The sequence below is a fragment of the Brettanomyces nanus genome, chromosome 4, assembly GCF_011074865.1.
Source record: "Brettanomyces nanus chromosome 4, complete sequence".
In the NCBI taxonomy this organism is placed as follows: domain Eukaryota; kingdom Fungi; phylum Ascomycota; class Pichiomycetes; order Pichiales; family Pichiaceae; genus Brettanomyces; species Brettanomyces nanus.
Genome location: NC_052377.1, coordinates 920,255 through 946,183, shown reverse-complemented (window position 1 = coordinate 946,183; position 25,929 = coordinate 920,255). Strand labels below are relative to the sequence as shown.

At 40.8% G+C, this 25,929-nt stretch overlaps 11 protein-coding genes across 11 annotated transcripts; 4 read left to right on the top strand and 7 right to left on the bottom strand.

Annotated features, from left to right (window-relative positions):
• Window positions 1-51: 51 nt before the first annotated feature.
• FOA43_003661 (uncharacterized protein) lies at window positions 52-1,311 on the bottom strand (the record flags this gene model as incomplete). The annotated part of the gene is made up of 1 exon (XM_038923912.1): window positions 52-1,311. One exon carries the CDS (start codon window positions 1,309-1,311, stop codon window positions 52-54), a length of 1,260 nt encoding a protein of 419 aa, XP_038779840.1.
• A 263-nt stretch (window positions 1,312-1,574) lies between these two features.
• On the bottom strand, window positions 1,575-3,284 carry HSP60 (chaperonin; the record flags this gene model as incomplete). Its single annotated transcript, XM_038923911.1, has 1 exon — window positions 1,575-3,284. One exon carries the CDS (start codon window positions 3,282-3,284, stop codon window positions 1,575-1,577), a length of 1,710 nt encoding a protein of 569 aa, XP_038779839.1.
• Window positions 3,285-4,263: 979 nt separating this feature from the next.
• FOA43_003659 (uncharacterized protein) lies at window positions 4,264-7,140 on the bottom strand (the record flags this gene model as incomplete). Its single annotated transcript, XM_038923910.1, has 1 exon — window positions 4,264-7,140. The coding sequence occupies one exon, from the start codon at window positions 7,138-7,140 to the stop codon at window positions 4,264-4,266; it is 2,877 nt and encodes a 958-aa protein (XP_038779838.1).
• Window positions 7,141-7,556: 416 nt separating this feature from the next.
• On the bottom strand, window positions 7,557-8,354 carry FOA43_003658 (uncharacterized protein; the record flags this gene model as incomplete). The annotated part of the gene is made up of 1 exon (XM_038923909.1): window positions 7,557-8,354. The coding sequence occupies one exon, from the start codon at window positions 8,352-8,354 to the stop codon at window positions 7,557-7,559; it is 798 nt and encodes a 265-aa protein (XP_038779837.1).
• A 175-nt stretch (window positions 8,355-8,529) lies between these two features.
• Window positions 8,530-10,401, top strand: FOA43_003657 (uncharacterized protein; the record flags this gene model as incomplete). Its single annotated transcript, XM_038923908.1, has 1 exon — window positions 8,530-10,401. One exon carries the CDS (start codon window positions 8,530-8,532, stop codon window positions 10,399-10,401), a length of 1,872 nt encoding a protein of 623 aa, XP_038779836.1.
• Window positions 10,402-10,454: 53 nt separating this feature from the next.
• On the bottom strand, window positions 10,455-14,771 carry FOA43_003656 (uncharacterized protein; the record flags this gene model as incomplete). Its single annotated transcript, XM_038923907.1, has 1 exon — window positions 10,455-14,771. The coding sequence occupies one exon, from the start codon at window positions 14,769-14,771 to the stop codon at window positions 10,455-10,457; it is 4,317 nt and encodes a 1,438-aa protein (XP_038779835.1).
• A 1,001-nt stretch (window positions 14,772-15,772) lies between these two features.
• On the top strand, window positions 15,773-19,254 carry FOA43_003655 (uncharacterized protein; the record flags this gene model as incomplete). Its single annotated transcript, XM_038923906.1, has 2 exons — window positions 15,773-15,779; window positions 16,073-19,254. 2 exons carry the CDS (start codon window positions 15,773-15,775, stop codon window positions 19,252-19,254), a joined length of 3,189 nt encoding a protein of 1,062 aa, XP_038779834.1.
• A 185-nt stretch (window positions 19,255-19,439) lies between these two features.
• Window positions 19,440-20,726, top strand: FOA43_003654 (uncharacterized protein; the record flags this gene model as incomplete). Its single annotated transcript, XM_038923905.1, has 2 exons — window positions 19,440-19,445; window positions 19,563-20,726. 2 exons carry the CDS (start codon window positions 19,440-19,442, stop codon window positions 20,724-20,726), a joined length of 1,170 nt encoding a protein of 389 aa, XP_038779833.1.
• A 183-nt stretch (window positions 20,727-20,909) lies between these two features.
• Window positions 20,910-22,492, bottom strand: SUB2 (Suppressor of the cold-sensitive snRNP biogenesis mutant brr1-1; the record flags this gene model as incomplete). The annotated part of the gene is made up of 2 exons (XM_038923904.1): window positions 20,910-21,988; window positions 22,270-22,492. The coding sequence occupies 2 exons, from the start codon at window positions 22,490-22,492 to the stop codon at window positions 20,910-20,912; spliced, it is 1,302 nt and encodes a 433-aa protein (XP_038779832.1).
• Window positions 22,493-22,807: 315 nt separating this feature from the next.
• On the top strand, window positions 22,808-24,511 carry FOA43_003652 (uncharacterized protein; the record flags this gene model as incomplete). The annotated part of the gene is made up of 1 exon (XM_038923903.1): window positions 22,808-24,511. One exon carries the CDS (start codon window positions 22,808-22,810, stop codon window positions 24,509-24,511), a length of 1,704 nt encoding a protein of 567 aa, XP_038779831.1.
• A 58-nt stretch (window positions 24,512-24,569) lies between these two features.
• FOA43_003651 (uncharacterized protein) lies at window positions 24,570-25,442 on the bottom strand (the record flags this gene model as incomplete). Its single annotated transcript, XM_038923902.1, has 1 exon — window positions 24,570-25,442. One exon carries the CDS (start codon window positions 25,440-25,442, stop codon window positions 24,570-24,572), a length of 873 nt encoding a protein of 290 aa, XP_038779830.1.
• Window positions 25,443-25,929: the final 487 nt, after the last annotated feature.

Here is a 25,929-nt window from a genome sequence, read left to right as displayed (position 1 = left end):
GATGGGAATGTAGTATACAATTGTAATATATTAATGACTTTATGAAACAATTTATTGCAGCGAGCACCAAGGCCGACCGTTACTTACTTGGTATGAACATAATGAAGGCTCCAAGAACATAGAAAAGATCGCAGCGACAACAATACCACCACTATCGCTCATACCAACACAACCCATAGCAAACTCTCTTTCTGAAATATCGGTTCTCTCAGCAACTGCTCTGAAAGTGTTAACGTACGAAAGACCTCCTAACAAACCCTCATAGAAAACAAGTAAGAAAACCAAGTAGATATTTGGCAGCCACATGAACATCGATTGCAAAACACACGCTAAAAGATTAACAACCTGTAAGAGAGATGGAATGTACAAATGATCTAGTTTGACAAGGGCACCAGAAGACCGTGAAATGAACACACCAGTTTGGTAAAGTGTGCTGTAAGTAACGTAGGCATCTCTGAAATGAGCAAAGGGCATATCCTTAAGGGGGAAGAGTAGAGTAGGCGATATCCCTTGGTTAATTATATATTCAGCCATATATACGGTGAATAGAGGCCCCATATAGGGCACAAAATATGGTTTAATGCGCTCTACGGTGACTAAAATATGATCTTTGAATGTCCTATGCTCATACTTAGTCATTTCTTCAGCACCATCTTCAGCTTCTCCCCGAATGATAGGAAGTGCATCGGGTGAGATATCTTGAGTACTACCGATAGGCACGGTAGGGCAAAAAATATGCTGAATTTCTTCATTAGAAGCTGGACAATTTCTCACTAGCCGACTTCTGGACGGTAGCATCAAGAAGAAAGCAGCGACCAAGACACAAGGAACTATCGAGAATATCAATAGGGTTGTTCTTGGCGAAATCCCAATAATGGTGGTCAGAAGCATGAACACAAAAGAACCAATTAAACCAGCACCACCGGTTCCGGATGACCATCCATGTAGTGAAATATCAGTGTAGTAATGAGTCAGTTGAAGGAATGTGATTTCACCTAACCCAGAAGAGACTGAGGCTAGCACAATTCCACAGAGTGATAAAGTGAGACTATCAACCAAAGATATGATCAACATACCCGTACCACTCAATCCTGCCAAGATCCATATCCTGACATGATATGGAATGATTTGAATGTAGAAAGGAGCTGTTAATTTACAAATGAACGAAGGTAGCACATCCGCCATCAAGACTATAGCTTTTGGGGCAGTAGGTCCCACAAGATCCACAGCTGCCGAGAGAATCACTACATAAAGAACATTATTGATAAGACCAAATAACCAAAACGATGAAAAGATCTGCACCGATGACATTAGATCCCTTAGGAGAAGATATCTAGATATAGATATGGAACCATCCAGCCTTAAAAGGCACGCGACATTTAGTTGTCAAAAATATAAGATACCGACAAAAACTTAGTTACAGGACACTGCAGTCTTGACAATATAAACAGGATTTAGACATCAAACAAAAAGAAGTAAAAAAAGATAGATAAAGAAAGACAGAAGAAACCAGGCCGAACCGAACAAGTTAATCTGAAGTACATGACATCACATTATAACATCGTAGCACCTCCTTAGAAACCTCCCATTCCGCCCATTCCTCCACCCATACCTGGATTTGGAGCAGCAGACTTTGGCTCTGGGGCATCAACAATGGCACACTCAGTAGTAGCCAATAAAGAAGCAACACCAGAAGCATCAACTAAACCATTCTTAACAACCTTAAATGGATCTATGATACCAGCTTCAAGCATATCCACATACTCATTCTTAGCAGAATCGTAACCGAGGTTAAACTGATCACCATACTCGTCCAATAGCTTTCCGACAACAACGGAACCTTCTTCGCCAGCATTTTCAACGATGATCTTGGCTGGCTTGGTAATAGCAGCCTCAACAATCTTAATACCAAGCTTCTGATCGAAATTTTCAGCCTTCAAGTCCTTCAAAATTCTGGAGGCCTTAACCAAAGCGGTACCTCCACCAGGCAAGATACCTTCTTCAACAGCAGCTCTAGTAGCGCAAAGGGCATCATCATATCTGTCCTTCTTTTCACTAACCTCAATCTCTGAAGAACCACCAACCTTAATGACTGCAACTCCTCCAGAAAGCTTGGCCAATCTCTCATGCAACTTCTCCTTCTCGTATTCGGTAGTTGCCTTATCCTCAACGGCACCTCTGATCTGCTCACATCTTTGAGCAATACTCTCCTTAGATCCGACACCATTCAAGATGACTGTGTCCTCTTTAGTAATGGTAACGGAACCACAAGAACCCAACTGCTCAGGGGTGGCATTCTCAGGCTTAAGATCCAATTCTTCGGTGAACACGGTAGAACCAGTCAAGACTGCAACATCACCAAGAATATTCTTCCTGTTGTCTCCGAAACCGGGAGCCTTAACACAGACAACTTGCACCTGTCCTCTCAACTTGTTTAAGATGCATGCGGCTAAAGCTTCGCCATCAATGTCCTCAGCAACAACCATCAAGGGTCTTCTCATCTTACTTGAAAGCTCAAGAGATGGTAAGATATCCTGAATGGAAGAGATCTTCTTCTCAGAAAGAAGAATAAGTGGGTTTTCAAATTCGATCTTGCCGGACTTTGTGTCAGTAATGAAGTAAGGAGAAATGTAACCTCTATCAAAACGCATACCCTCAGTAACCTCCAGCTCGTCTTCAAGTGTCTTACCTTCCTTGACTGTAATGACACCTTCCTTACCAACCTTTTCCATGGCAGAAGCCAACAATTGACCAATATGAGTATCACCATTGGCAGAAATGGTGGCAACTTGAGCAATTTCCTCAGAGGTAGTCAACTCCTTACGGTTCTTCTCCAAATACTTTATAACGGCATTGACAGCGGCCTGAGAACCTCTTCTCAAGTCCATAGGGTTGCAACCGGCTGCAACATTCTTCACGGACTCAGTAAAAATAGCACGGCCGAGAACGGTGGCCGAAGTGGTACCGTCACCAGCAGATTCATTAGTCTTAGAGGCAACATCCTGCAATAGCTTTGCACCCAGATTTTCGAATCTATCTTTCAAATTAATAGATTTGGCAACTGTGACACCATCTTTGGTGATCTTAGGAGCACCAAAAGGTTGCTCAATTAACACATTACGACCTTTAGGTCCCAATGTGACACTGACGGCCCTAGCCATAATCTCCACACCCTTAAGGAGAGCAGCACGACCTTCAACGCCGAATTTCAACTCCTTGTGGGAATAGTTTCTCACCATAAAGGCGACAGACTTTTTCAACTGCGGACGAACAAATCTTAACATGTTTGAACTTATAGGTGAAGTATGTGATACTTTAAAAGAAGAAACAAGGAGTTTCTAGAGAAGAGCAGAGTTGTTACTATTCTGCACTCTGTACTCATATCTATTCCGCCCCACATTTTCTCACTTTATATGTCTTTGAAAAATTTTCTAGTGCCCCTATTTTGGGCGACTTGACGCCGACAATCGAAAGTGCTCGAAAAATTGGTAAGCTAAGTGCAGATTCGGAATCTAGGGGACATGAGTAGCGATTCTCCGGGTTTACTACGGTGCTCAGATCGGCATATTAGGTGAATCGTGTCCTTTCTGACTACGTAGCGCTTTTACAAAAACTTGTACGTTGCCAGCTGCATTGGCTTTCTTTCAGAATGAGCCTACGCTATTTTCTGACTCGTATCACTACTTTCTTCACCTCTAGTAAGTGATTGAATCTTCACATTAGTGTAGCGTATATATTACTGCCGATGGATGGATGCATCTTCTTTTCCTTTTTACCCATCTATTGCCACCAGCTTCGGATCATCTCCGCGATTCTATCCCCAGACTGGAGAAATTTACCATGCGGATGCGGTGGCCTCCGCCGTACTAATCCTACGGGATTTCTCCAACCGTTAAGTTTAGTACTAGTTTAAGTTTCTAAAATAGCTGGCCAAGCCATTCCGATCCTTCACAGATCCCATAGTTTATTTGGTCACATCTTTAGTCCCACTTTCACGCTTTCTTTACTCGTTTTATTGTTGATCTATTCTCATGATTCCAATGAGCATCGCTTCTCATATTACCCTCATCTCCCTCGTTTCTCCGCGTCGGAGAAGAGATTTGCGCGGAAAAAAATAGTTTCCGTAGAGCAGAATAAATAGCCTTCATGTCAACTTAAGCAGCAGTTAAAGAAGAGCAGCAAGTACATGAATTAGTTATATACCTGTAACACACTACACATGGTACCGTTCCACAAACGTCAACACATTTATGTATATCTATTTTATGCTAAAGTAGTATAAACCCTCTTTCTCGACTTCTCGTTATTAGTTTCTGGATCCTCGAATACATGGCTATGATTTTGTTTCCATTGATCCTGCATGTACTTTAGACCGGCAATACTAAATCCCAAGTCGTCGCATCTGTCTTTCAAAATATGTCTCAATTGGTCCTTCAATTCTATAACCTCCATTCTAATCTCTGGATCCTTTTGACTTATTAGTTCCATGTTATTTGTTCTTACGGCAAAGAAAAGAGCTTTGCAAATTCTTGGAATCTGAGCTCCATTTTTGGCACGAACCTCTGGATTAGTCCATATTCTAATAAACCTTAGTAATTTCACCGTGTAAGAAAAAGGAAGCACAAGAAGTGCATCCTCTAGTTGAGCCGAACGAATCTTACTCAAAGTTTCCAACACATACTGTTCCGGCGTCACTTTCAACGCTAACAGTAATGGATTGCTCTGTGGCATAATCGGCTTACTGCTCAATTTGCCCTGTTTAAACATCCTTTTCTGGGCTTCATATTCTCTCCTGGCTTCAACTTCTTTCCAACCAAAATCAAGAACCTCCATTAGCTTTTCTCCTGCTTTCAAATTCTCCATGGTATGCTTTGTAACTCGTTCAACATTATCTTCATCGCTAGCCTCTTCATCGTCCACATTCTTCTTGCCAATTTCGTCACCATTGCTACCTTCAAGAGAGTTTAACAAATCGTTCTCATAAGTTTCATCCATTTCCCTTTCTCTCTCTTCCTCTATGAACACTTGGTCATCCGTCTGCTTCCATATTCTTATACTGGTATCATGAGACACGGTCACAAAGAACTCTCCACTATGGCTAACTGCCAAATTTAAAACTTCCGACTGATGTGCAGCTAATTTTTGTATGTTCTCAAACTTAACACCGTCCCAGCATTTCACCATGCCATCCTTTGAACAACTGACAAAATCTTTGGATTCGGGGAAGAAACGAACAGCCATAATGGAATCTTGATGACCAAAGATAGATCTATGGCAGTCACCAAAATCAAGACCCCAGATACGAATGTTCTTATCAGCAGAGGAAGTGATAATCGTTTTTGAATCAAAAGAGATATCAATCGATAAAACAGGTAGTTTATGACCATACAAACTCAAGAAGAACTTTAGAGTATCATAGAAAAACACTTTCACAGTATTATCCATCAAAGACACTGCAAGATACTTGCAATCCGGTGAAATCCGAACACAAAGTACATCGTCTGTAAGCTCTAAAGTACGTGTATGTTTCAAATGAAGAAGTTTAATAAACTTGTCTGTAGTTCCTGGAATTAGCTCTTGATCCACCTTGATTTCCCAAAACTTCACTGTTTTATCGGTGGATCCGGTCACAATTGTCTTTCCATCCGGAGTCAAGTCGATCGACCAGATAGCTTTGCCGTTATGTGCATCATCAATTGAATCCACGACAGTAGAAGATGCAAGGTCAAGTAGTTGCAAATGACCCTCCTTTGTTCCAATTACAACTAACGCTCCTCCTGGAAGAAATTTTGCTGAGATCACGTATCCGACCTTATCAAAGGTTCGAATACATGTACTACGTTTTGTATTCCAAACTTTCAACTGATTATTTGATCCTGTTACCAGTAATGTATCATCGTCAGAGATATCCACAGCTCTGATGTCATGCCTGTGACCCAATTGATCCAAGGAATACTTAAGCTGGGACACATGATCACCAACTTTATGTTTTCTCACCGATTCAGGAACGGCAACATTGTAATACTCAATAGTATTGTTTGTTAAGGTGACCACAACATCGAGTTTGCGGTTGTTAGTTAAACCCCAAGCAACATCTCTTATCTTAGCCCTATCCATGTACAACGTAGTAAATGGAGCCACCAACATTTGAATCTTAGATTGCTCAAGAGAACTTTTAATTTCCTCGTCTGTCACTCCTTTTTCTTTCAATCTCTTTGTTCTCCTGGTGGTACCCTTTGCTATTTCTTTTTCATCCCTCAATCTAAACAACTCAAGCATTTTATCGGCATTGCTTATGTAGAAAAACTCGCCCTGAGTCGTCATCTTGAATCCAAGTTTCGTTCCTCGACGCTTGCTCTGTTTCTCGAACACGCCTTGCTCGATAATCTTGGTATTATCCTGGGACAAATCAATCTTCCAAATCTTGACCTGATTTTCCATACCACATGTGATACACATTTCCTTTGTAGTATTTAAAGCTAGAGACCAGCATTCGCCACTATGTGCCATATGAGTCTCAATACACTGCTGTGACTTTAGATCCCAAAGCTTAATGAGTCCATCCTTAGCTGTAGTTAGCAACCAGTCATCTAAATCGTCAGTTCCTGTCTTATCAACATCACTCAAAAACTCGATGCCCGTTATCAGATCTCTGTGACCTTTAAGTTTGAATAAACCAGTTTCACCCACCAAATCCCAAAGAATGATCGTAGTATCCCTTGAACCGCTAATAAGTCTTGCTCCGGATCTGTCAAACTTCAAAACAGTCACTGCAGAACGATGACCTTCAAAATTTATAATCACGGATCTTGATGTTAAATCCCATATCTTAATAGATCCATCAGAGTATCCCGCCGCTAGTACATTTGACACAGGTTCATATGCCAGACTGTTTACTTGAGCTGGAGGTGACTGTGTGGCTGAATTTAGAGCACCAGGCACAACTCCATCACGAAGCCTTTCTAGCAATTCCCCAGCTTTAATATTCCATACAAGAATCTCTTCTAAACCGGCAGTGATAACTTTACCAGCTGATTTCTTATTGATTTCTAAATTTGGAGCAATATATATCGAATTTGAATGGGAAGCAATTACTCCCAATGTATTTGCAAGTTCATAACGAGTATATGACTTAACCATGGCAAATATTGTGCTGTAATTAAAGGATTGAATACTATATGGATACAGATACAAACGATATCAAACTCTCTAGATCTTAAAATTTTTTATTGAAGTTTTTTTTGAATTTTTTTTTCTCAAATTCCTGCAGACTCAACGGAGCTTCAAAATAATTCATAAGCGGAAAAAAGGGATTTCATAGCCACTGCTCCGTGTATATATGCATGTTATAATAAAGCATACGAATCTAAGCAAAAACCTCACATAGAATTCAAAAAAAACATGCGATTACAACTATGCAGAAATTAAATGAGAGTACAATGAGAGCTTTATTGCCCTCTCAGTATTCGGTCTCGATCAGTTGACAACTGCGACATTCGAGGCGATTATATCAACCTGTGTAGTTCTTTAACCCTGTCAACTGCTGCCAACTTTTTTTAGTGCTCATCAGATTTGATGTATTCGTAAAATTTATCCATCAACAACGGCCACGACTGACTCTCATCATAACCATTAAGAGTTGGATCATTATGGTAATCCTGAAGAAATGGTAAAAGCATATTCCATTGGTCTCTAGTGATCTCAGTTTTTGATGTATCATGTAAGAATTTGATAAACGTTTCCAATTCAAGGGAAAACTCTCCGGGTAGCAATAGATGCCAGTACTCTTGGGCCATATCCAAAGGAAGGGTTTTTTCATTTTTCTCCAAAATGAACTTGAAGGTATACTGATAAATCGCTCTGAAATACTCAGGATCGTCTAGCAATTTGGGTCTTAAGTTGATGTCTATATAATTATGCATTTGTTCAATGGTATTGCAACCCACATTGTTCCAATTCGTAAGAAATTGCTCCTCTTTAAAGTCCCCCACTTTTTGTGAGTCTAAGAAATCCGCCAAGCATAGCACAACTTCATCTTCAGGCTCGTATCCTAGATCCTCAAGGTATCTCATCGTACCGTCTATTCCAATATAGGACTTTCCGGTCGAATCTAGCTGTGGCTCCTTATACTTGTTAAATAGTTCTTTAAGTTCTGTACTTACAGACTTCATGCTTTTCTTGCTGTTCTTCTTAGTTCTCTTTTCAACCTCTTGTACCACTCTCGGATTACTGAAGAAGTCATTAATAGACTCGGCGAGCCTACCATTATTACGATCAAGGAAAAATGTAGCCACTTCAGACGAACTTATTCCCGAAACTTCTAGAAATTGTCTCACAGAAGCTGGACGAGCCATGGTATGTGAAATGATCCAAAAGCAGAAGAGTAATGGAGATTCAATGCTAATAGAGATTTATTCGTATTTTTTTTTTTGATCTTCCTTACTCCGCGCTTTATGTCATAGTGAATAGTAGATAACTACATTTTGTTTATATCTCTTATTTCTCTTTCGAGTCGTTATTATATTACATATGATGTATTCCATCCCAATCGATGTGAAGATTGTCAGTGATATTTTTGGAAGCCCATATCATGAAGAAGTCGATCAGGATGATCCATCATCAGATTACGCTGTAGTCTTAGACTGGCTTTCAGAACAGATCAATCCAGACTTTACACAAATGGTTGAGGTCCCGCTTAGAGTCAAAAATTCCCTTAGGACCATCGGTAGTTGTAATGATTGGATGTTTGATAAATTTAGTGGCATGATTCGCCGGAAACTTAATACGTTGAGTGAAGACGAAGGCTCTTTAGTAGGGTATGAGTGGCTAGAAATTCTTCTTCGTCACATTAGCAATCTCTCTGAATTGCTCCATCGAACATATGAAATTGTTGGTCTCAATTCCACGCAGGAAAGGCTCATGGAGAGATTGGAAGATACTGTTTTCCAAAGTTGGGTAAATAAAAGCACTGTTCTACAAGCGATAAAGCGTGTGTACGAAGATAATTTGTTTTCAGACGACACTACAACTTCACATTCACTTGTAAAGCTGGCCGGTCTCTTGAATAAAATTGACCTGGACTCGGAGTTGACTCTGCTTCTACTCGATACCGCTCACAGTCGCATCAAAATGTTTGTGAACGACATATGCGCTCATAGTTGGAACAAACCTAGGCTAAGTAGGCTACTTTCATGGGTGAAGGATGAATTGTTTCCACGAATGGATAGGTTGGTTCCGGATGATGAGTTTAGTGCGGTATGCTTAGTTGAGATTGCTAAAATCGAACTTGCAAAGCTCAGAACCGACGAAATATTTGATATCGTCATCGATTATCCAGACTCCAAGTGCGCATTGGAAGAAGTTCGTCTGTGTCTAGGCACAGCTGAGCAACAATCTAGACTAGTTGAATCCTTTATCTTTCAGAGTAAGAAAAGGTTACTTCATGCTGGTACTGATTCTACTGATATCATTTCCTGTTACATTTCTGCCATCAGATCTTTTCTTATTATTGATCACCGTGGAGTCTTATTGGATAAGGCTTGTCGACCCATTAGAAATTATTTGAAAAGTCGCAAGGATACGGTTCAGCGGATAGTTTATGCTTTGTTGAATACCTCGCCTGAGAACAAGCTAATTGAACTTGCCATCGAGTTACGCAATTCGAATAATCGATCTATGGCACATAACGAAACGGAACGAGTTCTTGAATGGGTTCCAGATCCGGTTGATGCCCTTCCAGATTTTCGGAAGGGTGTCGTAGAAGACATTGTGGAATCTCTAATTTCGATATTTGAGTCAAAAGATCTATTTGTGGAGGAGTTTGTAAAGGTGTTCTCGGAGAGATTGTTGCAGGTTACAAACTACGATGTTAGAGATATTTATAATGATATGCATCTGCTCAAGTCGCGTTTTGGAAACCAGGAGTTCAATTCTCTCGATGTGATGTTAAAGGATATGCTCCAGAGTAAATCCATAGACCGCAAATTGAAGGGGAAAGCTCCAGATAATGTGCATGCATCAATCATTTCGCATCTTTATTGGCCCAAGCTTCCGAAGTATTCATTTAAGCTGCCTGAGGAAGTCAATGCTGCTTATGTTGGCTATCAAAAGGCATATGAAGCCCATAAAAGAGGAAGGAAGTTATTGATTTGTCCTTCTCTCAGTAAAGTGAACCTTAGTCTTGAAATCAAGGGGACGTCACATAAATTTTTGGTAACTGCTGACAAGGCGGCTATAATCTACTTTTTCCAGGAGCAGCCTCCCAAATCACGGGTTAAGCTTGGACTTCTTTGTATGAGATTGCAACTGCCGTTGAAGCTAGCTAAAGAAGGTTTGAAATACTGGACTTCTCAGGCTGTTCTAAGCGAGTGCGGATTGAATGAATACAGGGTAAACGAGTAGAAGTAAATACTTTGCTAAAATAATAACGATTAATTTTATTGACATGCTTGCATTCAACGTCTCTCTATTGATAGAACTCTTTCGATCGTTGTCATGATATCAGAACTTAATATGCCCTCATCATCGATATTCTCTTCGTTTTGTTCGCCATACAAAGGAGTTGACAATCGCTTGTCCAAGAACTTATCAAGAAGTCTACGGAGCTTCATGATCATCACAGCATTCTTACACCAAGTCCTTATTGGCAACCAACTATCCATAACGATACCCGGAGATGGACGTCCGGAACTAGTAGAAGAAAGGTCATATGAGATATCACCATCGAATAATAGTAATGCAAGCACAGAAGTAGGTGTGGCACCGTGAAGATAAAGTTTAGTAGTCGTCTGTGAGGAGTCGTATGCAATAAAGGAGGCAGAAAGAGGAGACGAGGACACACTGCTGCCACCCGCATTCGGAATGGTAGGCGCGTAAACGTAGTTTCCATCGGAATCCATTTTGATATCATTCTGCGACACCTCTTCTGAGAATCCAGAAAAAGAGAAGAAGGTAGATGATGGATGAAGAAATGCTCTCGTTGCAGGCAACAAGTTATCATCACGAGCGTCTCTACCCTCGAGTCTCTTCTTGATATATTCTTCATTTCGAATCCAGTACTTGATCTTGCGAACATCTGGATCCATGACTATAGAACCAAAGCCAGAGGATAGATACTTAGGATCAGGTGGCTCGACTCGAGCAATATGAGGGTAAAGTGCAGCTGTTGAAATAGCCCGAAGGATAGCGAAGTTTTGAGAATTCCTATTGAACACAGGAAACTTATCTTCATGTTTTGAATAACCCATAGGAAGAAAACCTAGATCTTCAAGATCGGCCATATACTGCGACCTCGTCGATTGAATATCCCTAAGAGCGTTTCTGGAGAGATAATTATCCTCAATAAAGTGCCTCTTCTGAGCAGATGTGGTTAGTTCAGAATAGGCATTAAATGCATTAAGAATAGCCATAAGATCACCCTCACCATGACTGAACTTATTCTGAGCAATCTTTACTTGATCTCTAACTTCACGACTCCGCAAAAATGGACTATTGGTAACACCAACGGATGCCAAAGTAAGGCCGCTTTCTACGCAACCAAACAAGGTACTGAAGATAAGTATCTTACCCGACTTTATATCGGTAGGAAGCATTGACAAATACTTGCCAAGAGCAGTTAGCTTATCGTTACGTAGAGCGCCCACCTCAGTCAAAGTCTGCTTCGCATTCTCGACATTTTCTCGACGGGGAGGATCTAGCCCATCCAATAAGAATCTGTAGACATCTGATATACCCATGGCTTTAACTACTAAGTAAACTGCACCCAATGGAGTTCTCTTAATCTCAGGAATTGGCTGGGCAAGCATTGTGTTTTCCTCCGTGTCATGAGTAAACAAACGGTAACATAATCCTTCACGAACACGACCAGCACGACCGCGACGTTGAGCAATTTCGGCACGTGATGACCAACTTTCTACCAACTTTGTAGTATCACTCGTCACGTCATAACGAATACTTTTAACACGGCCTGTATCTATGACAGCGACGACATCGGGAATAGTAACCGAAGTCTCTGCGATATTCGTAGAAGCAACAATCTTCCGCTTCCCAAGAGGGGCTCTGTTAAAAACCTTTCTCTGATCAGCAGAGCTGACACCAGAATGTAGTGCAAGACCCCAGAACGATCCAGTATCATTTATTTTATTCAAGCATTTAGTAATTTCCATAACACCTGGAAGAAAAACTAAAATGGATCCATCACTTCCAACGTTAGTTAGCTGCTTATCCACGTACCGAACAAGTAGTGTAAGCAAGTCATAGTTAATGTTACCGTCCTGAAAATACCTCGAGTCTGCCCTGGGCTTGATAATTTCATCACGTGGTGTTTTAACGGTAAAATTGAGTTCCGGAAGAATTGTGTCGAGATAGAAGTCCTGGATTGGAAACATTCTACCGGAAATATGGACATGGGCGGGACCTGAAACGGCATTTTTGGTTTTGAAGAAACCCTCAAATGTCTTAAGATCTATGGTAGCAGACATGAGTACAACATGTAAGTGCGGAAACTTGTGAAGTATTTTCTTCAAAATGATAAGTAAGAAATCACTATCAATAGACCTTTCGTGGACCTCGTCAACAAAAATGTAACCCACATGTTCGAAGAACCCTTTGTCAGTATTTTCAGATACCGCATAAATAGATTGAATCATACGTAGAAGGACACCAGTAGTGACAAATGAGATTCTTGTTGATCGGCTAGCTCTATTCTCACCTCTGATAATATATCCCACCTCTTCACCACACTTAGAAACTCTCTCAGCTGAAACCCGCTCAGCCAATCCAATGGCGGAAATACGCCGTGGTTGAGTACATATAATGTTTGTAGAAAAGTCACCACTCTGACATAAAGCATCCAGAATGAATTGAACAATCTGAGTAGACTTACCGGAACCTGTTTCACCAGTGACAATGCTGGCTCTATTTGATTGAATAGTGTTAACCAATTCTTTCATTTTTTTCCAGGCAGGCAAGGCGGCACGTTTCGAAAGAGAATCCTTTAGTTCCCTTGAAACGGCACGTTTTGCATACATTTCCTTCATAGAAGATAATAGTTTGTCGCTACGTTGCCCGTTTCCTCTACCCTTGTGCCTAGTATGAGATTGGGAAGAAGAAGAATCAATAGCTGTAGAAGAATCTGTTCGTCGTATTGAAACTGCATTGTTTCTCGATGAAAGATCGTAGAGTGGACCAGGATCGGCGATAATACAAGAAATGTTTGATTCAAGCCAGTCGATACATGAATAAAGATATGGCATACCTGTAAGGTCGCTTTTCATGATGAATTTCAACAATTGCGTGAGGATCGACATGTTGATATACTTGGGTAATCTGTAAGAAGGATCTTTGACCACGACTTGTAAACCGCATATATCGCATGGATAATTATCCGACCGATAAGCACGTAATGAAAGCATATGTTTTCCACCGGACTGTAGAAAGCCTTCAGGTTCTAATAGAATTTCATAAGCATCGTCAGCATGCCCAAGACTATCAAGCACTCTGTTAGCAAAAATAGCATTCAAGCTTTCACGTTCTTCATTCCACGATTCTTCAGAACTCTGGCATTTCTCTATGGATTTGAATTCAACTAGCCTGTTTGTTAACTTGACAGCAGCCTTCACTATGTTGCCATCGCAAGTGTCCAAAGCAGTGGAGGCTTCATTTCTGCTGCAACTTCCTTGACATAGAGTTTCGATCTGGTGCTCTTTCTTAATATTCTTTGTAATTTTCAATCTGACGTGAGAGTCCTCATCATTTTTAGCAAAGACTGGAGGTAGATCATCTTCAGGGACGTGAAAAATCAACCATTCTAGGGAATCAGCAAACGTTGATGTATATTGTAAAGCCTCTTCTACATGTGACTTTCTGAATCCAATCTCTTCAAGAATCAGAACATAATCAACTTGTTTGTTCCCATTTTCATCACCTTCAGACCAGTCAATGTGATGTCTAATAGCATCATCAATAAGGACTCTAGTTCTAGGTTCAAGATCCATCATTACAGCGTTTTGCCACACCTTTCGAGGAAAACGTACTGATGATTCTTTCCTTAACTGATTTGAAATTCTATGACCAGTATTCGTTTCGTCAGAGTTGTTCACATGATTACCATTTCCTATGACAATAGTAGGCTTCTTGATCTTTTTCTCCTCAGCTTCTATAGAATGCCTTTCTCTGGCCCTCTGTTCATCTTCTTTCCTTTTCTCTAATACTGCAGCGAATGGATTTGAAGTAAACTTTAGTTTCGCCTTGTAAGGATTCTGTTTCACCATCTCTTTTCTAGCGTCTTCCAACTCCCTCCACAGAGCTTTGTGATTAGATGGGAGGACCATATGAATATTTTTGTCAAATGCAATAGAGTGAAGAGCAAAAGTGGCAGCATAATGCCTAGCCTCAATTGGAGTTTCCTGTGGTTTCACTAGCGATGTTGGCGGATGTATTTTCACCGTTATAACCTCTTGAGTTTTCGGATTCTTCCATGAGAGTACGGCTGTGGCAACAAATCCATCTTTCTGCTTATGCATATCATACTGTACCTTGTTCCACTTCTGTTTCTGGCAATACTCATGAAGTAATGAGCCTGGTAATTTTCCTGTCCAGCTATTAGATTGTGCGACAATAGTACGTCCTTGTTGGCGTATCTCTCTAGCTTGTTTCCTAGCCTCCTGTTTGGCAGCTCTGGAGTTCTCATCGGGCTTCTCAGGTTCTTCCTTTTTGTCATTTTTCGTTTTCTTCGACGGTGCAGAACTTTGCGATCTAATTTTATGTCCCATGCTGGTAAAGTCTTAATACAGTAACAACAAGTATAGAAAATCCTACTTTCTCAGCCACCAGATCTAGCAAGATCTTACCGAATCCTGGAATCTTTAGACTAAAAAATTGTTATTTGATAAAAAAAAAAAAAATCCGCGGAAGATGAAAAATATAGCTTGAATAATTCATGCCTAAATAAAATATGAGAGTGAGAAACGTCTCTGAAAGTTCACTGCAATTTACAAGCATATCATTTGATAGTTCTTGCAGCATCGTCTCTAGACTAGGATCCTCCTACACCTGAAAGCTACTACGCCCAATTATGCGGACAGCCCTTTTCGCACAATTATGTCAGTACAATAGGTTAAGCAATAATTCTTATCCATTCGATTATCTTAGTGTTTTAACAATTTCCGAGCTCTCCCAGATGATTTCGGGTATGTATATATCCAAAAAAAAATAATGTCCGAGAACTTTCGGATATTTTTTACTTTCTCCGCTTATCTGTGCAAAAACAATACCATGGCCTCCGGATGCTGGCAAGGGTTGAATGGATTAGTGTTTGAGAAACATGAAATGGGCTTTGTCGCAAATATTTTACCGCTTACAACTGATGTCTTCAATACGGGAAGTCCGTCTTTTTTGTATCAGTAGCTGAAAGAAGAAAGCAGCAAAGGTAAATCAATATACTAAAAGATCAAAGCTGTTTTTAGCGTTTTCACTTTTTTAAGTTCTTTACTGGTGGACAATATAGACTGTAGTTTCACTCAGTTGTTGTCGGTATCCTTCAAACAATTAATTCTTCAACATTTCGTCATCGCAAAAATAAAAAATTCTCTTGATTACCTATTTAGCATTTAATATTAACTATATATTATATTTTTTAGGTCAGACAAAGCGCCTAACATCATTCTGAAAGAACCAAATTTTATCTTAACTTCCCAGCCGTTTTGCTGATTTAGTTACCTGTAACTTCAAAACAACATAATGGTCTGGGCGCAATTATCCCCTACAAAGGCCCATGTTGCGTACGCGGTTATAGCTACTTTCTCAGTATTTTTCTCTTTGTTCTCTCTTTTCATCAAAGAGAAGTTATATCTCGGTGAGGCGCCTCTCGCAACGATATATGGTCTCATAGTAGGCCCGCATTGTCTTGGTTGGCTTAATCCCCTTGAGTGGGGAAATTATCAATCCATCACCTTAGAAATCAGCAGAGTGTTGTTATGTATTGAAATTGTTGCTGTGGCTGTTGAACTACCCAGAAAATACATTCTGAGACATTGGTTTTCCATGTTCCTATTATTAATTCCTTGTATGACAGCGGGCTTTCTCATTATTGGTTTATTCACATGGCTTCTTATTCCGGATTTCAGCTACTCCGAAAGCTTACTTATTGCAGCCTGTGTTACCGCTACTGATCCCGTTTTGGCACAAGCTGTTGTTGGTAAGGGTAAGTTTGCTCAACGTGTTCCCGCACATTTGAGAAATCTATTGAACGCTGAGTCTGCCTGCAATGACGGTATCTCGGTTCCATTCACTTATCTTGCGCTTAATCTTATTGTTCATGCTGGTCAACCGGGAAGAATCGCCAAAGATTTCCTTGTGAATACTGTGCTTTACGAGTGTGTCTTTGGCTCCCTATTAGGTGTTATAATTGGCTATGTTGGTCGTAAGCTTCTAAGGTTTGCTGAAAGAAGGCATCTCATCGATGCAGAGTCTTTCCTTGCCTTCTATATTTTGTTGGCAGTTCTATGTGCCGGCTTCGGCTCTATTTTGGGATGTGACGACTTGTTAGCTTCTTTTTGTGCAGGTACAGCATTTGCTTGGGATTCTTGGTTTACCAAGAAAACAATGGAGTCACATGTCTCTACCGTCATTGATTTGTTGTTGAACTTGTCGTACTTTGTTTATCTTGGATCAATCATTCCTTGGCAAGAGTTCAATGACCATAAGTTAGGTCTAGATTGCTGGCGTCTTATTTGTTTGGCACTATGTGTGATAGCGTTCCGTCGTATTCCTGCTATATTTGCTATCAAACGAATATGTCCAGATATTAATAACTGGAAAGAAGCACTTTTTGTTGGTCACTTCGGTCCGATCGGTGTTGGTGCTGTTTATACATCTATTATTGCCATCGGTGATTTGGAAGCTGAAGTCTTACATTTGGATGATGGTCCAACCTCCAATTATCCAACTTCCTTAACTTATTATACGCTTATTCGTGTTATTTGGCCGTGCGTCACCTTTTTAATTGTGACCAGTATTGTTGTTCATGGCTCGTCGGTCGCTGTGATGGCTCTTGGAAGACACCTTCAAAGCATGTCATTCACCCTTACCTTTACCAGAACTGAAACTATGGGTGGTGGATGGACAACACGTTTACCAAAAAGAGATAAAAATGGTAATTACTTTGTTAGACATACTGACAGGGATTCTGCTGACGCGGCCCAAGATGAGCCTGCTGAGCTTACGGACTCGTCTGCAGAGGATGTGGTTGCCATTCCTGCAGGTTTGCATCCAAGAAAGAAAAGAAGAAGAAGAAAGAAAAGAAAGGGGCTTGCAAGATTTACGAGGGCTAGAGGTGAATTTATCGAGGAGGAGAATCCTAAACCTGTTGAATTGGACTTGCGAAAGGGACGTCATAATTCTAATGATGAGAGTGTTTCATCATATAGCAGATCAACCTCCAGTACTGGTTCCCTAAGTTCTCTGTCCGTAATTGGTTCTGTTGCTGGTTCCCTTTTATTAAACTCCCCTACTCAGAGTGAAAAGCAGGCATTTGAGGATGAATTTACTAATCCTATTTCTTCCTCTGGAGAGCCCAGTCCTGAGAACTCTCGCGAAACTGGTAATGGTACCAGTATTGGTACCAAAGGTGCTGCCAATGATGGTGGCGGGGGTAATATCAATCATGTTCCAACTACTTCAACTGCTTCTGGCTCAAATGATGTTGCGGTTGCGGTTGCTGTACCCTCTGTTCACATCTCTGATACAAGTTCAGAGTCGTTTTCAAATTCAAATTCGGCATCTGAAAGTGGTCCAGAGCTTAATAAAGAAGAGAGTAAAGAACAAGCTCTCACAAGAATGGTTACGTATATTCGCGGAAATCCAGAGCTTCTTGAAAAGTTACAAAGAGAATATCAGCTTACCGAGGCAGACTTGGAGCCTGTTTACCGAGATGGCGAATTCCGTGTGCCAACACGTGGATACAAGGATGGAGGAACTTTGGTAATTGAAGATCAACATGGGGAAGTTTTGCGCTCACTTAAATCTGTTAATCCTGACTCGGATCAGGAGTCTGTGAGAAGTCTACGTAGTATTTCTTCTCTGCACTCGCTCAAAAGAACTCTATCAAAATTGGCAAGCAAAGTGGGTGTACCAATGCCCAAGGAGGATTCTCAGAAGAACGATAAAACTATTCATGAGATCCTCAGTGAAGCTCCAACCAAGGGTGGTGCATCAGATCAGAATAATAAATTTGAGAATGCCTTGTCTCCTGGTACTCCTAGCACGATGCACAGGATAAACAGTACGCATTCTATCCGATATGTTTCAAATGATGACCATGATTTGCAGGGAGGTCCATCTTATCGTAAGACTACTGAAGAATCCTCTTTATCGCCGCCTTCGAATAGAGTTGTCAAGACTGTCACTCCAGGCACTTCGGCAAAGTCTGATGTGGCACTAGGACCCAAAGAGAGATTACGCAAAAAAATCAAGTACTTGGGGTACAATAAACCGCGACGGCTGCATATTTCAGAAAAATTGCATGGCTTCCGTGTAGGAGACACAATTATTATTGAAGATAGAGAAGGTAATGTCGTTGGCACATACAAGATCAATCCAGAAAGAGAAGAAATATACAATACCAAACCGGATGATTTAGTATCCAAGGCGTTACAAGCTGTGGGCTTGGCAAGGCAATCTGAACCGAATGTTAATGATAGGGAGAAGAATCTGGAGGGAAGCTCCACTTTGTATCCTGCGGAGGATACGATCGACGATAAGAGGATTGAGAGTAAATTGAGAGCGTTCATCAAGAATCCTGGAAAATTCCGCATGGACAAAAAGGATGCCCGTAGGGCTGCACGCAACTACAAAAAAGAGCATCGCGAAGATGAGGACAGTGAGGAAGATGATGAAAGTCACTCGAGCGATTCTGACAGCTCCGGTGATCAGAGCTACAGTAGCGGCCAAAGTGAGAGTAGTAGTGAGAGCGGCCGAAGCATGAAGCATGATGTTTTAAGGGATTCCGGATCCGAATCAGAGGATAAAATAATTGAAGGAAAGGGAAGTTCTGGGATTGAAAAGGATTTGAATCAAGGGAATCAAGAAAGTGAAGACAGTCAGGAAGATCAAGATGAGATAGAGGAAAAATTGGCTCAGGAAGTCATAGACAAACAGAAGGTTGAGGATAAGAAAAGAAGAAGAGAGGGATCATCGGCACGGAGATTGAAGCGTGGAATACGGCATCGTCATTCGACATTGTCTAAGCCTAACTAGGTATCATAGGTCATGAATCTTGTAATCTTTAAATTTGGGTGGGCTTAAGTGAGTTTGCATATGTCTGTTAAATTGATTACATAAGCGGTAACCACTATAGTCCTTTTTTTTTTTCGAAGACGTTTGGAAAGAAAAAAAAATTTGTAATAGTGGTTACGGCGGTGCACTGCAAAATTATAGTGGTTATGGTTGTATATGAGAAGCAATGTTTGTCAGCTTTATATATAAAGGCACTCCTTTTTAGTTGAATTTGTGCAGTCGGTTTCAAAATTGTTGTCTCTTCTACATTATTACATTTCATTTATCAGGATTTCCTTAGTATTACCATGGACTCTTCGCTAGCTGTGGCTTCAGAGTTTGTCAGTCTTGTCGCTAGAGACGAAGACGCATGTGTTAGTACCAACGACTATAATGGAAGCTACATGGGTGCCAGGATATCGTCCGTCTTTGTTATCTTGATCACTTCTGCATTTGGATCCTTCTTCCCTATTTTATCTTCTAGATACTCTTTTATAAGACTTCCACAGGTCTGCTTTTTTCTTGCTAAGTACTTTGGCTCTGGTGTCATTGTGGCCACAGCTTTCATTCATTTACTAGAACCTGCGTCAGACAACTTGAGTTCTGAGTGTCTTGGAGGTGTCTTTTTAGAATATCCATTGGCTTTCGGTATTTGCTTGATTATGCTTTTTGTTATGTTCTTTGCTGAGTTGCTGGCGTACAAATGGATGGAAACTAGAGGTATGGAAGATGATGGCAGTTCCAATTCTCATTCTCACTCACATTTTGGTGATGAATCTATGTTTGTGAGGCCTGCGGCAAGTGACGAGAAGTTAAATACAGATCTGGCAGCAAATCCTGCAGAACAGGAAGGTCTCGCCAGAGGTCAGCAGTGGGATGCCGATCATTACGGTCACGAACGCATTCATCAAGATCCTGAAGTCATTGGCACTGAGATCGATAACAAGGCTAAAGAACGTTACACCGCCAACTTGCTCAATGTGTTTGTGTTAGAATTTGGTATCATATTCCATTCTGTATTCATTGGTTTGACTCTTGCCTGCTCTGGTGACGAGTTTGTCTCTCTATACATTGTTTTGGTTTTCCATCAAACTTTTGAGGGTCTTGGTTTGGGTACCAGAATTGCCTTAGTTGAATGGCCTAAAACGAGGCGTTGGACGCCTTGGATTTTGGCTTTGGCCTATGCATTTACCACTCCTATTTCAATTGCCATTGGACTAGGTGTCAGAAATAGTTACCCACCGTATTCGAGAACGGCTTTGATAGTCAACGGTGTTTTTGATTCTATTTCTGCGGGCATTTTAATCTATACAGGCTTGATTGAATTAATGGCTCACGAATTTTTATTCAGTGATGAATTCAACGGAAAGGGAGGATTCAAAAAGATGCTTTGGGCATTTTTTGTTATGTGTATCGGCGCTGGCTTGATGGCTTTGCTTGGAAGGTGGGCTTAATAATAGAATTTTACTTTTAAATAGTGTGTGTAGGAACTACTCGTAACTTAGTGAAGACGCGGTGTCAATAGTTTGATTTAGACCCCTTAGAAGGCTTTAATAAAAAAAAATTCCCACAGTTACATTTCTGCATCATATAAACTTTACAAATAAGACTTTTTAGATAATTACTTCGATTGTTGATCAGGTGTTCATATAGGTGGAAGGATCGATACCTTCAGCTGGGAATTCCTGGATTTTAACCTCAAATCTTTCTTGGATTTGAGACAAAAGCTCCTCGTCCTCCTTACTAGAGATAAACGAAATAGACAAACCCTTAGTACCGAACCTACCTGCTCTACCAACTCTATGCAAGTATTGATCGGCCTCACTTGGCATATCGTAGTTAACGGCGACATTGATTCTTTCAATGTCAATACCTCTACCAAAAACATCTGTAGAAACACATATACGCTTGTTGTACTCCTTGAACGACTTGTATCTGGCTATTCTCTCTTCCTGAGGAATACCAGAGTGAACACAAATAGAAGGGAAATTAGACTCGCATAGCAACTTATTTAAGGCAGTGGCTCTTCTAGTGGATTTAACAAAGATGATCACCTGATTGAATTCTAAGGAATCCAACAGCTCGGCCAACTTTAAGTTCTTCTTCTCCTCTGGAAGGTTGATATAGTATTGCTGCAAACCGTGCAAGGTTAATTTCTTTTCATCATCAACATAAATTTCTAATGGATTCTTCATGAACTTCTTACAAATAGGTCTGATTTCAGTGGATAGAGTAGCCGAGAACATCATAACCTGCTTCTGGTAAGGAGTAGCTCTGAAGATCTCTTGGATATCTCTTCTCATGTCCACTTGCTCTAAGACCTTATCACATTCATCAATGACAAAGTTTTTGACATTGTTCAATCTGATAATCTTGTCTCTAACCAAGGCGTTCAATCTACCTGGGGTACCAACAACAATGTGAGGACAAGTATCCTTGTTCTTCAAAGTCTCGGCATCCTTGGTGATTGAAACTCCACCGTAGAAAACTTCAGTTCTAACGTCGGGCATATACTTGGAAAATCGTGTGTACTCATTTTTGATTTGGTAGGCCAACTCTCTTGTATGGCAGATCACAATGGTTGAGATCTCGCCAGGAGTTGGATCCAATTGTTGCAAAGTGGACAAGACAAAAACTGCAGTCTTACCCAAACCAGATTTGGCCTGGCACAAGACATCGTTACCCAAAATAGCTTGTGGTATACATGCTTGTTGGACTGTTTCATAGGTTTGATGTTAGTTATGTGGAAAAGAATGGAAGAAAAAAAAACTTCCGAAAAATAAAATAATGTTGACGACATCAAGTGATCACTTCCATTGAAGGTCTAGCGTATATCACGTTTCTGATGCTAATGCCGAAACAATAATATAGCAGCAGAAAACGCATACACATGGTCAAAAACGCCACTTATATCACCAATATAATGAACAACGAGTAATGTGCGTCTTGCCTTTGGATGGAGGATTACTTGTGCGTCGTATCTAAAGTTATACTAACCTTCTGAAGGATGTTCAAAACCGCAATCGGCAATGGCTCTCAACAATTCTGGCTTCAATAGAAAGTCTCTGAAACCAGTGGTGTGAACACCAACGTAAGAGCCCTTCTTGTCAGTTTCTTCCTCCTTCTTGGTCTCCTCGACGGTCTTCGCAGTGGTTGAAGCCACATTGATTTCCTCCGAGTCAGAGTAATCCAATAATTCTTCTTCTCCTTCAGCTGACATTTTTCAAGATGCACGAAGTTAAACAAAAGAAAGGGTTGAAAAGAGAAAAGGTATAATTCGAGAAAGAGAAAAACATTACGTTCCCTTTTTATTATGAACAGCCGTGGCCAGAACGTTGAATAGAGAGAGAAAAAAATTTCGAAATTTCATAATTTCAGGCCGGGTAACCCGATAATCTAGATATGCCATGGGAAAAAGGATTCTCACGAACGCGAGAGGCGCGACACGTTAAGATCGAATAAAGCAATAAGAGGAAGAGTAATCTTTTTCCAAGTCGTGGCTAGTTGCTTGTTACTCTTTCTATTTACTTTCAAAATGTCAACCGAATATGAAAGAATTTACTTGAACCAGTCGAAGATGCCAGGCCGTATGAGAATTGCGGAATCAGGTTTGGGTTGGAAAGCACAGAGTGTTCCTGGAGCCACTACCAAGACGTCTCCGTTCTTAATGCCCAGCGAAGAGATCTCCTCGGCGGTTTGGTCACGTGGTTGCAGAGGAAACGAATTGCGTATTGACACCAAAAATAGGGGAGTGGTGATGCTGGATGGTTTTGGCAAGGAGGATTTCAGCAGTTTGAAGAACGAATTGGAGAAATACTTTGACATGCAATTGGAAGCACGTGAACACAGTTTGAGAGGCTGGAACTGGGGGAAAACCCAGCTTGCCCGAAATGAATTGATCTTCAATGTAAGTAACAAACCTGCCTTTGAAATTCCTTACTCTTTTGTTGGTAATACAAACATGACGGGTAAGAATGAAGTGTCTGTTGAAATGGATCTGTCTTCCAATAATAAGATCGAAAGAGGTGGAGACGAGCTGGTGGAAATTAAGTTTTTCTTACCAGGAAGTATGAAGCAAGAAGAGGAAGAGGTGTTAAAAAAGAAAGAAGAGGAAAGGGAGAAGGTCGAAGGAGAGGGTAAGGAGGCCACGGGAGATAAGATCGAACAGCTCAAGACCAAGGCTCTTTTCTTTTACGACGAGTTGAAGGAAAAGGCCGATCTTGGACAAGTTGCTGGTGAAATGATTGTTTCTTTCGGTGAAATACTGTTCTTGACTCCTCGTGGAAGGTATGATATTGACATGTACGATTCGTTCCTGAGGTTGAGAGGAAAGACATACGATTATAAAATTCGTTATGCACAAATCCAACGGATCTTTTCATTGCCTAAGATTGATGGACTACATCAACTTATGATTTTGCAGGTTGATCCTCCGCTAAGGCAGGGACAGACAAAGTATTCATTTCTTATTTTGCAGTTTGATACACAGGAAGAGATCGAGGTGGAATTGAACCTTGATGATGAAGAATACGAAAAAAAATGGAAGTCTCGTTTGAACAAGACCTATAATAACTATACATATCTGGTTCTTTCCAACATATTTAAAGGATTTACTGAACGAAGGGTTGTTCAGCCGGGATCTTTCTTATCAAAGGAGTCCGAGGTTGCAATTAGTTGTTCTGTGAAGGCTAATGAGGGTCATTTGTATCCTTTAGAGAAGTGTCTGCTGTTTGTTACGAAACCAACCATCTTGATTCCTTATTCAGAGGTGAGCGAGATTGTTTTCTCTCGAGTCGACTCTACTGGAACACAGAGAACGTTTGATATGAATGTGAATCTCAAGTTCGGTGGAAGTTCTCATTCATTTGGTAACATCGATAGAGGTGAGCAGCCATTACTAGAGAATTTCTTCCAGTCTAAGAATATTCAAGTTAAGAATGATGAGAAGATTGCTCAGGATATGATGGCAGCAGCTCTGATGGATTCTGATGGCGATGAGGATATGGATATGGGTTCTGCTGATGAGGAATCACCCGACGAGGACTTCAAGCCTGGTGAGGATGATGCGGATGTTGACGATGCAGATGTTGATGATGCGGACATTGATGATGCGGACATTGATGATGCAGATGTTGATGATGCGGACATTGATGATGCAGATGTTGATGATGCGGATGTTGATGATGGAGATGCTAAAGATGATGATGGTCAGCCTGAGATTAAGAAGCAGAAAAACTAAATGTGTATTGTAATTAACTAAAAGAATGCAAAAATAGCAGCCATAGAAATGCGCTTGTCTACTTTAACCGGCGCTCTTTAAGCTTAGTAGTTATCTCAACTGTTAGTTCCTTATTCGAAAAATATCGTAACTGAGGCTCTCCCTGATGGAGATCAAACTTCTGAGCGATTTTTCCAATTCTACCCAGGTCAGGGAACTTCTCAGCTTCTATTCTATATGCAATGGACTTCAACTCTTCAGTTTCAATTTCAGTTAGAGTTCTAGAGTCTTTGGAGCGATGGTAACCTTTCCGATACGAAATGAATTCCTTATAAAGATTGTCCGTTTTGGTATTCATTTCTAGAACTTCCTCAATTGGATCGAGGGCTCTATTAGAGTTGAAGTTGGTCCTTATCTGTTCTTGAACTTCGGGAAAATGGGGATGCTTTCTCTGTTTGAGTCGCTTAACGGGTGGCTGTCCCCGTTGTTTAAGGGATTCGTTGCTGATCATCCTCATGAGCCTGGTTTCGTCAAATTCGAGATCCACTTTAGACCTAGCCTCTAAGCCTTTTGAAAGCTCTTTTTTTAAGTCAGTGATGCTTGGAAGATGATATATTGATTTTAGAGTATGGTATTTGGCGGAATCATTTGCCAGTTGATTCAACTGCGGTTGAAGATCTTTCCGCAAAGTGTTTACAATGGCATTGTAGATCACTCTCTGCCGAGGATCCATGGCAACAGTAGCCGAAGAAGGTTTGCATCTGTTCTGAGAATTGGTTGGGCTGCCATACGAAATGTCTTCGAACTCACTTTCGGGACTTTCGATTATTTGATCCTGAGTGGCTTCCGATTCGCAGTCCCGTGCATAATCACTAACTTTCTTGGACGGCTCTCCCCTTTGAATCTGACTCAAAGCCTTGTTTGGCCTGTCTTTCAGATTCTTTTTGCTCATTTCTTATCAAAGTCTACACCTCTGTGTATCCCTAAACAGCAGTCACCCTTTCAGCATTGCATCTCCCTTAAGTAATCTTTTCCTTGTTGACAGATCAGTAAAGTTGGTTTTTTTTACCATCCATCATCTAAGCGATCTGTCATAAGTAAAAAATGAAAAATCGCCATTGGTGTTTAGTACAACGACGGGTTGTGAGACTGGCTGTGAGAATTTTATGTTTGGGACAGACCCGAGAGCTGCTGATGATGTACGGACTATTGTAATAGGTTTTAGAGGTGCAGCGCGCTGTGCCTTTTTCTTACGAATTACTCTGTCATTTTCAATCAGGTGTCACGTTGACGTCAAACACAGCCGGGTGTAAATAGACATTACGAGAAAGTTGGCAGCAAAAGTGAAAGAATATATAATCTTCAAGCAGTAGATCATCTTAAAATCTGGATCTAGAAGCGGCTAAGGTGAGTCGGAGTAAAAGCCGCTTCCTCGGACC